Source organism: Setaria viridis, chromosome 1 (assembly GCF_005286985.2).
Source record: "Setaria viridis chromosome 1, Setaria_viridis_v4.0, whole genome shotgun sequence".
Lineage (NCBI taxonomy): Eukaryota > Viridiplantae > Streptophyta > Magnoliopsida > Poales > Poaceae > Setaria > Setaria viridis.
Window position 1 is genome coordinate 27050856 of NC_048263.2, and position 12059 is coordinate 27062914.

General features: G+C 45.5%; 2 protein-coding genes across 2 annotated transcripts; both read left to right on the forward strand.

Annotated features, from left to right (window-relative positions):
* Positions 1 to 311: 311 nt before the first annotated feature.
* LOC117859944 (uncharacterized) lies at positions 312 to 3806 on the forward strand. Its single transcript, XM_034743145.2, has 6 exons — positions 312 to 485; positions 1646 to 1856; positions 2363 to 2501; positions 2863 to 2894; positions 3054 to 3140; positions 3242 to 3806. The coding sequence occupies exons 2-6, from the start codon at positions 1653 to 1655 to the stop codon at positions 3425 to 3427; spliced, it is 648 nt and encodes a 215-aa protein (XP_034599036.1). The 5' UTR covers positions 312 to 485; positions 1646 to 1652; the 3' UTR covers positions 3428 to 3806.
* Positions 3807 to 4820: 1014 nt separating this feature from the next.
* Positions 4821 to 7415, forward strand: LOC117841392 (RNA polymerase II transcriptional coactivator KIWI). The gene is made up of 4 exons (XM_034721746.1): positions 4821 to 4982; positions 5083 to 5188; positions 6553 to 6575; positions 7101 to 7415. Exons 1-4 carry the CDS (start codon positions 4860 to 4862, stop codon positions 7158 to 7160), a joined length of 312 nt encoding a protein of 103 aa, XP_034577637.1. The 5' UTR covers positions 4821 to 4859; the 3' UTR covers positions 7161 to 7415.
* Positions 7416 to 12059: the final 4644 nt, after the last annotated feature.

The window sequence follows — 12059 nt, forward strand, 5'->3', positions numbered from 1 at the left end:
CGTGGGCTGATGGACCGCGAGGGAAGACGACGAGCTGTGCCTGAAGAAGCCTAGAAGAACTGGGACGAGAGGGGCTGTCAGATGGATTGGTTGTGTTGTACTGTTGTGTACGTGGCGCTCTACCGAATTTTGTGGCATGCCCCAACATACATATTTCGATTTTCAAAGTCTTACCTGATTTTCAATTTTATTTGGCCAACCATTTGGTTGTGGTTTTTTTAATGGGCATTTGATTGTGGATTTCGGAAATAGAGTTACGTAATAAAAAAACAAATTAGATCTACTCCGTAGTACATAAATCTTAGAGCACACCGCGCAGCCCAGACGGTCGCCTTTCCTCGGTGGTCGTTTGCTTTCGCCGAGTCCCGAGTCCTCAACTCCTGATCCTGACTCGTCCCAACTCCCAACCGACCAGGCGGAACCTGCTGCTTCGAGCGGAAGAATCCAACGATCAACTCGGGAGATCTCCGGAGCTACTCCAATCCGTGAGTTCCTGGATAAACTTTACTACTCCATGCACCGTCCTGTCGATTATACTTCATCTTGGAACCGCAAAGGTTAGCTTTTCTTTTCTTTGGTTGCTACTCGAGGGAGCCGAGCGCCTGGGTCCTGGCGCGAGTCGCGAGGTTCATCTCCGCCACCGGATTCTTGTTCCCCGCAGTTGGTCACGTTCTTCGCCCCTCAACCTTGCACCATTCGCCGCTTCAGTCATGTAGCTACTGATCGGTCCGCGATGCGCGTGGTGGGGGTGGTGCCCGTGCGCTCACAACGTGTTCGATGATTTGTTGCTTATAGGTGCTGCGCGCTGCCTTTGGAGTGATGCCTGCGAGAGAGGAAATAGAAACATTCAGCTCCAATGTGTGCCCCATCAGCTCCAATGCATTTGCTTGGCTTCAGTTTGAATCTTCTGTCCCTATAACAGTAGTTTGCGTTATTAATCTAAGTGGGGAAATTTGTAAAGTGGAACATCCTGAGGTCTTGAATTTAAGGTCGTTTTGTTTTTCAAGAGCAAAGGCAGGCATTATGTTACTACTTGTTGGCAGCAGTGTTTCAAGTTATGCATCTGTGTCTTACATGGTTCGCGTGTCGATGCTAAATGCAGTTCTAATTGGGGATATTGGAACTGTTGCAGTCAGCTACATTGTGCTTCCCTGTGGCTTGAGTGTGCAAGACAGCAATAGTCCAGCTTTGCATTTCTGGTTGAGAAAACCTGATTCTGTCTCCACAATGAAACTTGTTGAGGTCTTCAATTTAAGGTCTTCTTGTTTTGCAAGAGCGAAGACAGGCATTCTGTACGTGAAGTTATGTATGTGTGTCTTACGCGGTCCACGGGTCAATGCTAAGTGCCTTTATGATTGGGGAATTTTTTGGGGGAATGGAACATGTTTCAGGTCTTTAATTAAGAACCTTTTGTTGTGCAATGGCAAAGATAAGGCGCTATGTTTGATCCTGTTTACAATTGTCTTTCAAGTTCATGCATCTGTGACTTTTATATGGTTCGAATGTCACCGCTAGGCGCCTTTCTGATTGGGAGTATTGAAATTATTGCAGCCAGGTTCATTGTGCTTTTCTGTGGCTTGAGTATGCAAAAGTCCAGCATTGCCTTTCTGTTTGAGAAAACCTGATTATGCCTCCTCTGAAACAGCTCCAAAATGAAGATAGCCTGGGGTAAGAATGCCAAGACGAAGAGGCAGCCAGTGGTAGTGTCAACTAAACCAGGCCTACCATTTGGAGTGGAGAGTGACACCGAAGAGGCCGAAAAGGAGGAAACTGCAGGGGCAAACACAAACTGTCCTGGAGCAAAGCCACTTGACACTGCTGAGTCGCTCCAGCATCAAGGAGACAAGCTAGCCGAGGTATCTTAGTTTCTGTTAGATCAATGCCCTACAGATTGATTTGATTGCCGCAGATAAAAGGGTTGACATGTTTTTGTGGGTTTACATGCTGGTCCTATACTCCTATCTCACACTCCTTTGGAGGTCAATTTTTTCATGGCCTCCATGGCCAAACAACACTTAGAAATAATGTGCAGAAGCACAGAATCAATAAAGCTGTCTCAGGAATACTCATGAGTCATGTCCATATATTTTTGTATTTGCCTCTAGGATTCTTCTTCGCGAAAGAATAGCAGAGAAACATAATGCTTGTAGTTGTAACAAATTCTCTTGAATGTATTGTATGCCCAGCTTACTTGACAAGGATGGAAATTGAGGTGTATATATGTAATCATTGGAGTCGGTTTTTTATTTCACACCAAATTGTTTCTGTAATAGCTTTTGTTTGCAGTTCAGGCTAGGCATGTTCTGTTGCTAAATTATAATGGAAAGGCAAAAAATTCATTCTCACTTTGTTATCTTTTTAGGAAGGGAAGTACCATGAAGCACTTAGTAGGTGGGAGGCTGCTCTTACCTTGGCACCTGATAATGCAGTACTTTATGAACAGAAAGCTCAGGTTTTACTCGAAGTGGGAGACGCATGGCATGCACTGACAGCAGGAACCAGTATGCTCTTGCTCTCTTCCTCTAATATCTTACTCTGGGCTCTGCTATAGAAAAGAGCATGGTTGGGATGATACCAGTCGTTGAAATCATATTACTATAATGCCAATTATCAGTTGTATAGAATTTACTCAACCCATGTTCTCTTCCCACCAAAAGTGAGCATTGGTGGTGGTGGTGGTGGCCATGGTACTTTGTCTTCTGCTGTATAAATGCATACAGCACACCCCTAATATAGTTACACATAATGTCTATTGTCCTTAAGCAAATAGCAAGGTCCAGCTAAACCAGGAAGTCAGCTGTGTCATTCCTGTTTTTCTGCTGTGAACAAACCAGTTAAAGATCTGTTGGGGTATACTTGCAGGAGCAACAGAACTGGATCCGCTATGGCCCGAGGTTAGTTGGTCTGCCGTCATCTTGTTTTCCCTCAATTATTCTATTTATGGCTTTCTGCCCCTGGTTTGGTCCCTGGAACAAAGAAAGCATTATTTAATATTTACATTTGATGTTCCCTGACTTCATGAATGATATGTTCTGCATCTGATGATTTTACAGGCTTGGGTCACACTTGGTAGAGCACAGTTAAATTTTGGGGAGCCAGATTCAGCAATACTATCATTTGACAAGGCACTAGCAATCAAGGTAATTCCATTTTTGGTGCTGCGCAGAGATTGCCGTATCGTTAGCCATCATATGTGAGCTGCTCTTCTTTGCCTAACTGATCTGCTGGACGCTTTGCACAGCCCGACCACGATGACGCGAAAGCCGACCGTGAAACTGCAGCTCGCCTTGTCAAGAAGCGAGGGCAGCTGCACTCATCAGGTCTAAGCGCTAACAAAAGGCGGTTCACTGTTGGAGAGAAAGAGAACTCAGATAACGGCGCAGAGGGTGAAGAAAAGGCGGATGAAACGGCGGTACAGTCTGGTTAGCCTGCTACATATGCCTTTCATCCTGGGCCCAGTATACTGTAGAATTAACTAAAACGAGTTCTGGATTCTGCCCCCATTTTCGCATTCTGAATTGGGTTCTGCGGAAGCTTTGTGCCGGTCTCTGTAGCTATGTTGGAGGAGCAGTGCTGTAGTCTAGATTCTAAAGACGAGTGCTCTTACGCTGTTTCGTGGTTTGTGAATATACAGTTGGTCGTGTCATGTGTCACGGTGGCCCAGGTTGCGACAATCTCTCAGTTTAACTTGGTAACAACCTCTCAGTTCCGTTTGTAAACTCTCCTTGCGGCTAAACTTGTACTACCAGCTCTTTCTTGACAAGATTTCTACGGAACGCGACAAGGAAACTGGCTCCGTTTGTTTACTTAGGGTGTTTGGATACGAGGTGCTAAACTTTAGTAGGGTCACATCGGATGTTCGGATGCTAATTAGGAAGACTAAACATGAGCTAATTACAAAACTAATTGCACAGATGGAGTCTAATTCGTGAGATGAATCTATTAAGGTTAATTAATCTATCGTTAGCAAATGGTTACTGTAGCACCACATTGTCAAATCATGAACTAATTAGGCTTAATAGATTCGTCTCGCGAATTAGACTCCATCTGTACAATTAGTTTTGTAATTAGACTATATTTAATACTCCTAATTAGTATCAAATATCCGATGTGACATGTGCTAAAATTTAGTAGTGGGTATTCAAACACCCCCGGAGTTCCTAAAATTCCTGTCGCATCAAATGTTTAGATACTAATTTGAAGTATTAAACATAGACTAATTATAAAATCAATTGCACAGATGGAGGTTAATTTACGAGAAGAATTTATTAAGCCTAATTAGTCCATGATTTGACAATGTGGTGCTACAATAAACATGTGCTAATGATAGATTAATTAGGCTTAATAGATTCGTCTCAGGAATTAGCCTCCATCTGCGTAATTAGTTTTATAATTAGTTCATGTTTAGTCCTTCTAATTAGCTTTCGATTTTCAAATATTCGATGTGACATGAATTTTAATCCGGACTAAAGATACAAACACCCTAAAATTGAACATGTCCCGGCCTCCGTAATATGACAGCTTCTCAGTCTCTCACCGAATAACCAAAGGATCGGCACGCTCCCTGGTCCTCGGTCTCAGTTTTTTCATTCACAGCTCGTTTCTCTCTTCACCCAGCGGCCAGCACTTTGCAGCATGTCCCGATTGTCTTGACTGAAACGGTTTGAAACTCAAATATAAACCCATGATGCACAGCATAGAATTTTGTCAAAAATTCATTCCACAGTTCAGGAGGCCCCCAATTGGTTTTTTTTTCGGTCTGCCACGTCCATTTCCGCCGGGCCCACATCAGTCCCTATCGCTTTTGGTTGCCTCGAAAGAAGCGGCACCTGGAATCGGGAACGCTTGAGAAATCGAAGATGTGGGGGAAGGGGAAGAAGCGCTTCGGCGGCGGGGGCGGGAGCGAGCCGGCGGCCAAGCGCCAGGCCGCCGGGGACGAGGGGCCCTCTGAATCCGCCGAAGACGGCACCGTAGTGGCCGAGGTACGGGGTCCCGTGCTCCGTTACCATCCAAATCCCTGTTGCGAAAGCGAAACCCTAGAACCCTAACTCGGTGGATCCCTTTTCGGGTGGGTTCTCGCAGATATCGAAGAATAAGAAGGTGTCGGTGAGGAGCTGGAAGGGCAAGGTCTACGTCGACATGCGCGAGTTCTACACCAAGGACGGCAAGACCCTCCCCACCAAGAAAGGTACCACCAGCGCCTTCTTCGCCCCTTCATTACTAATCTGTTATTCCTGTGGATTGTATTTCCTACCTGCGCCTGGCATCTGAGTAGAGCGCTCCATGCGTCTTGCACGATTGGTGGCTTAGATGGATTTGTTTTAGGGCTAGACAAAGGACGCTGGTGGTTTTATTGTAGAAATCAATAAAATGGGATGGATGGCTTTGTTAACTTCCCCTCCCACGCTCGCGTACCATTTTGGTTTTAATAGATTGATGCCATTTCTTTGAACCACCATGTAAATGAATCTTTAAACACATGTAATTCTTGCATTCGCCTAGTTAGTGTACTATGTTGATCTTGTGAGAGGCATTCAAACTACATTACCAGGTCTATTTATCATGTTAACTAAGATGAGTTTCTGAACTAAGGACCTGCCATTAGTTAGATGAACCGCTCAGAGTAACTACTTATTCCAAGTCCACTGACCTTTTTCATAGAATGATGGTATTGTCTTGAAACTGTTAATGGATCTGAACATGTATGCTTGTTGCTCCTCATGATGCTGCCCATTCTAGTTTGAGTTTGTTGCTACAAATGTTCCTATATCTCTTATAGTAATCTCAATGAGTTACTTAATGCTGCAAACTCAAGCAAGTTACCTAACAAATTATAGAATGATCATGACATCTGTGAGGGAAAAAAACTGTAGTAGTGAACTTATCAAGGTAGGATGTACCCCTTATCATCCTCACAAACATTTTCTGCTGCTATCATATAATTATGTGATGGTAAGCCCTTGCATGTATCACTTGAAATTGAGACAATGTACTTTTTAGGGAAGTGATGAAGCAGCGATTTTTATCACACATATGCATGCCTTTGTTGATAGTCATGAAAAGTCCTGCTGTCAAATATTCTGTTTATGGAGCAGTGTTTATTTGCAAATTATTACCTTTTGAGCTGACATATACTCTGTCCCAAAAGAGTGTCATTCCAGCCTTATCCTACACCAAACTATCTTAAGTTTGACCAAAATTTACAGAGAAGAATACCAGCATTTATGACACCAAATAGGTATACTACTAAATATATTCACGATGAATCATATGCTTATTTGGTATAATGAGTATTGAAATTTGAGTAAACTTGGTCGAATTTAAGATAGTAATAGAGGGTTTGCTATTTTAATCTCACATAGAAAGTCTTTTAACTGTATAGTAAGATTAGAGACGGCTGGTTGTCCTCTGGATGCATTCTGTTAGAATAGGACCATCCACATAAGGGACTGCATTTTATTTCCCATTCAAAATTTATGTCATCTGCAATCTTTGCTCAAGTTGATGCATAATTTCTATGCTTAGTAATACTATTTCCTTTTTTTCATTCAGGTATATCACTCCAATTGGATCAGGTGAGTCGCATTTCAACTCTTTACATCTGCTAAGATCTTTAGAACTTATGTACAAACATTGAGCTTGCTTTCATGGAAATCTACAATTTTATATATTTGCAATTAGCATGCCGTGCTTAGAAGTCAGAATATCAAATAGCCCCTTGAAAGTTTATTTAACAAGCATTGTTGTTCTTTTATGAATATATATGAAAGTATCCTCTGATTAGCTATGCAATCCTGAAAATATTATTTTAGGGGCCTTCAATGAAATATTTCTTTTAGTCTGAATAATCTTAATGGCATTGTCCATTTGTTAGGTATCTGTTCAGTGAGCATAATTGCGAGTAGATTTCCTGATAACTTTGCAGCCATGTGCTAATATCTTACCACTCAAATATGATATGATGTCACTAATATTTGCTATTGGGCTATTGGCAAAGTGCAATCATTCATACCATATGCTAACAAAGCACTTTGATCTTTTCTCCCTATCAAATTTTCGGTTTAGTAAGTGGGTTCCTTTTGTTTTTTTTCCATCTGCAGTGGAAAATATTGAGGGACAACATCAAAGCCATAGATGAGGCCATCAAGGAGAACGCATGACGGCAGCGGTCGAACTGATCAAAGGGGCAAGCTTTTGGCTGATGTATTCTTGTAGGTCCTAGGCTGGTTTTTGTTGCCCCTGTGCTGCAGGCTGCTGCAGGCCTAATGTTGCGCGCGCGCTTGATCACGGGTTGTTAATTAGGTGGCCACATGGCAGAATGGTTTGGTTTTCTGCCCCCTGTGTGCTCTGTAGTCTGCACTTTGGACATCCAGATGATGTAATGTCATGTCTCCTTACGTGTGATTGGCTCCCCACCTGTTTATGGGCTCGGTCCCTCGGGATCATCCGAGCCATGTGTTTCTTCTTCAATTCTTCTGCAATCTGCAGCACAGCCATTCGACGAGCAAAGATGACATGACACATGATGCATATGCACACAGCAAGCTGAATACGAGTTGCAGATAAATCCATCGATGGTAAGGGTTTCCACCCTCCTAAAGTTTTACGAGTTGCAGATAAATCCATCGATGGTAAGGGTTTCCACCCTCTAAAGTTTTAGCTCTAAAAGTTTTTAGGCAGTTTTTAGGCACCTCCTAAAAGTATGTTTGGTTCCACCTCCTAAAAGTGACTAAAGGCAATTAATGAAGTGGTAAAATACCCAAGATGCCCTTCCCCATGCCCCTGCTGTTGGCGCTAATCTTCGGTGTACTCCGGCCCCGCACCGCCCCTCCGCCGGCACTTGGCCCGCCCGCCGCCGGCCTTGCACTGCCCTTTCGCCGGCGCTAGGCTCGTCCGTTGCCGGCCCTGCACCGCCCCTCCACCGGCCCCACACCGCCCCTCCGCCGGCGCTTGGTCCGCCTGCCGACGCCGCCCCCTCCCCTCCTCTCGCTGGCGCCACCCCCTCCCTTTGAATCCCGACCGCCACGCCCCTCCCCTCCTCTTCTTCCCCAGCACCGCCGCCCCCCTCCCGTTCCTCCCTCGCCCGGATCCGACGGCGGCGGGGGTGGGGGTGCCGTGCGGCGGCGACGAGCGGCGGGAGGATGCCACCAGCGGGGGCCAAGCGGGGAGGACGCCGGTGGCGGGCGGAATGGCGGGGGCTAGGCGGGAGGGAGGGTGAGAGAGAGAGGGGGGCAATAAATGAGGGTAATGGGGTCCAGGATGGGTTTTAGGAGGTTTTAGGAGGGGGTGGAGCTCCTAAAGAAATTGAAGCCTCCTAAAAATTTTTAGTCACGTTTAGTTATAGTGTTTTGGCTCTTTAGTCACTTTTTAGGAGCTAAAATTTTAGAAGGGTGGAAACAAACAGACCCTAAATCGATCTGTCATCATCGACGGCAGGCATTTGATTGTTTTTCATCACAAAAACGGATGGACGGTGGGCAAGGAAGAGGACGTGCTGCTCACCTTGCCCGTGGTGGGCTCGGCTGCCGGCGGCGGCCCTGGAACGGTTATGGCCTTATGGGCAGCAGCCGTCGCGTCGGGGAGTTGGGGCGGTGGACGGCGAGCTACCCGCGACCACGAGCGAGATCTAGCCGAGCGGCGGGGCGGGTGTTTGTTTGGCGGCTGATGCTCCGTCCGTCTTACTAGTACACATGTATAAATGCTCTTCCGTATTAATTTCTACGCCCGCAAATTGTTTTGGAAAAAGGAAACAAATATCCGATGTATATATGTTGTATGTATACGGATTTATCCTACACTTTGAACGATGTAAATGTGTAATTACAGTTTGTTTCACAGGGTTACAAAACTTCTGTGCTTCTTCGTTCTGGACCATTGGCGCGTTCTGAAGATCACAACCACTGTGATCCCCCAAGCAATCCGCTGTTGGCGAAATCAGGCCTGAGTTGTCTGTGTGCTTCCTTTCCTTCCAACACGCTGTTCTACATGATGTGTTGCCAAGACCTCCCCGTAATCTCGGGTCGAAAAATGTTATACAGCTAGCAAACCTCCTACGCTTTGATTCCTTCCTTGTCTCCGCGATGTACCTCTCCATGTTGCTCTTCTCCCGAAGGCGTCTCGTCACGAGGTCATCTTTCCTAGGTTCATCTGAAACACACAGTATAACAGACACAGGCTACCATCATTCCATGAATGCAAACAAATAACGCTACGAAGAGTATGCAGCCTAGTCACACTGGCAAGTGCCCCAGGCCCTAAAATAAAGTTCCTAGCCAGTTAAGTAGTTGGGCATAATTATATGGCGAGTATTTTGCTGTTAGGACTACATTATTCCCTACACCAAGGAAGTTCTCCAAGCCTTTTGCCAAACAGCAAAATGAACATGCCAAACATGTACCTTAGCAGTGACCAAAATCCAGCAGTGGGCAAGGCTTGATTTGTAGCCCTTAAACTTACAATGTAAGATAAGCGAAACATCGTTTACGGCCAGCATTTAACTAGTTGGTATAACAAAGACTGTACTGCTCTAGATTTACTACAGCAAAATGCACTGGAGGAGGAAGTGGCAAGCACAGTTAGGACCTTCTCAACAGTAGATTATATCTTTATTTGTTAGCATTTGTAATTCAAGTTATACCATGGTATTGTTAAGCAAGCTACCTATTAATACAGGTTAAGCATCATTATTTTAGCTTGAGCAATAACAAAGCCCTATCCCTCGCCCTCTCCCTCTCGTTGTGCCATTAGAATATACTCCCCTTGGCCACGGCCGCCGCATCCGCCGAGCCGTCGGGAGCCCCATCCGCCAAGCCACCCTTGTCACCTTCCATATGCGCCGCCGCCCGCCACCCACCGATTCGTCCTGGCGCTGCCGATTCATCGTCTAGGGTTTGAGGGACGGGTGAGAGCCGTGAGACCGAGCGTCAGCCAGAGAAGCGTATAATGGAGGGGATGAATCGTGAGCGGGGATCGATTTGTCTGAGCTAGGGGCAATTTTGTCCATCGACAAAATAACTGACAGGGTCTCAAGGGGCGTCTCACGGCACTGGCTAATGGAATGGACGGCAGTGTCACATTAGGGATGAAAGTTAAAGTGAGTGTCAAATAAGGAGGAAGAAATTTCCAAGGCCACGAAAGGAACAGGTCATTTTCTTGGTGTCAAATAGGGAATTATCTCTGAGAATTAATGGGGCCAATTTGATCACATTTGCTACCTCATTGCTCTTTGAGCCAAAGGCGGTGCAGTTAGTTGCAATACTATCAAATTTACGGAGAACATTGCTGCACAAACTTTTTATGGATAAAAAATCTAACCGTTTTATGTCCATAGTATGTCCTATAGTACTGAGCTGTGTTGTAAAAAAACCTGAAATGGCCAATAAACAATACACACAATTGCTTGTCAGCAACAGTGCACAGATGTTAAAGACAAGATCATAGAACCAATCTTAATTAGATTTTATCTTTATAACTGTCAGATATGAAATCTTGTGGAAATTGCTTGGATTGGAATAATTATTTGGGGGCAATATTGGGTATCTGAATTCAAATGCTCTGGTTCTCAGGTAATGTGTATCCATTTTTTTAAAAACAAAAAGTTAGGTCTGTTCCTACTAGGTTTTCTCAATAATCCTATTAGGACTCCTCCCTGTAACCGACTAGTAATCCCGTCTCCTAGAGTATATAAAGTAGGGCAGGGGTCCCTTGATTGGTAGGTGAAGACCTCATAGAACCACAACGGAGGACCAAATCCTCAACGCCAAACAACACCCAAGCGCAGGCGCAATATACAACATCCCAAACAAGACGTAGGGTATTACCCTACTCTGGCAGCCCAAACCTATATAAATCTATGTCTTGTATCCTCGCTTTTACTTTCGAGTTCCAGGTCCGGCGATCCCCCACCAACCAATCTACTACCTCGGGATATCCCTCGGTAGGTTGCCGGGTATAAAACACTGACACGCCCCCTCCTCTTCCTCACCGTTGGGCCTCCACCTCCTCTTTCTCGCCGTCGCGGCCTCCGCCGCCTCCTCTTCCTCGCGGCCGGTGCCCCTCCTCATCTTCCTCGTGGCCAGCGCCGTGACATGAGCGAGGGAGCGGGACCGCGAGCCGCGCCGCCCCTCCCCACCTCCCTCCGTTGGCAGGACGTGCTCCGTCCCCTGCTCTCCCTACCTCCGTTCGACGACGGGATGTGCCGGCGCTGCCCCTCCCCGCCTTCCTCCGCTGGCGGACGCGCTCCCTCCCCTGCCTGCCTCCACAGGTGGGCCGCGCTGCCCCTTCCCACCTCCTTCCTCGACGACGGGACGCGCCACCCCTCCGACGGTGGTGGTTCTCCTGAGTGGTGAGCACGGTGTACATGACTGATTTTCAATTTATCATTCCGCACATCCAAACAAGAATGGAATTGGCATTCTTCATTAGATTCTAAAAGTCAATGCATAGTCATCCAAACAATAGAATTAGAATTATAACCCAATGCAATATCATGACTGATTTGGTATTAGAACCAATTCAATACCACGCTGTCCAATATCGACATCCAAACGTAGCCTAATAGGTTTCAGTCACCAATTTACTGTTATTTGCTAATGTGGTATTTTTTGAAGCAACAACATGAGTGTTGGCCTAAGAGGTACGGTAGAGAATACTCTCTCGATTTTAAATTATAGGTTGTTTTGACTTTTCTAGGTTCATAAATATTATTATATATCTAAATATTATATCTAGATGCATAATAATATTTATGAATAAAAAAAAGCTAAAAACGGAGGGAGTAGTTATCAGGTAGGAATAGGCGTAGGAGATACGGAGTACAGCTAAAACTTACTCCTACGCAGGGAGTACAGCTAAAGCTAAACCTGTCCGTCCGTTAATCATACGGTTGCAGTACAACCCGCTACGTGACAGAATTGATGGATGCCCCGACCCAATTTTGTCCACACCTCCACGCGGCGCGTGGCGTCATGTCAATAAAAAAAGAACCAAAAGTAAAAAAAAAAAAGAGCACGAACGGACCAACCCCGCATCCATCCACGGCAGGGCAAAACGTCACGTCG

What these genes read in the sequence shown, in the direction of transcription:
- LOC117841392 (XM_034721746.1), top strand. Translation starts at nt 4,860, where the DNA reads ATGTGGGGGAAGGGGAAGAAGCGCTTCGGCGGCGGGGGCGGGAGCGAG. An exon ending in ACGGCACCGTAGTGGCCGAG is followed by an intron (nt 4,983 to 5,082) that starts GTACGGGGTCCC and finishes GGGTTCTCGCAG; the next exon opens with ATATCGAAGAATAAGAAGGT. An exon ending in TATCACTCCAATTGGATCAG is followed by an intron (nt 6,576 to 7,100) that starts GTGAGTCGCATT and finishes TTCCATCTGCAG; the next exon opens with TGGAAAATATTGAGGGACAA.
- LOC117859944 (XM_034743145.2), top strand. Translation starts at nt 1,653, where the DNA reads ATGAAGATAGCCTGGGGTAAGAATGCCAAGACGAAGAGGCAGCCAGTG. An exon ending in AAGGAGACAAGCTAGCCGAG is followed by an intron (nt 1,857 to 2,362) that starts GTATCTTAGTTT and finishes TTATCTTTTTAG; the next exon opens with GAAGGGAAGTACCATGAAGC. An exon ending in TGCACTGACAGCAGGAACCA is followed by an intron (nt 2,502 to 2,862) that starts GTATGCTCTTGC and finishes GTATACTTGCAG; the next exon opens with GAGCAACAGAACTGGATCCG.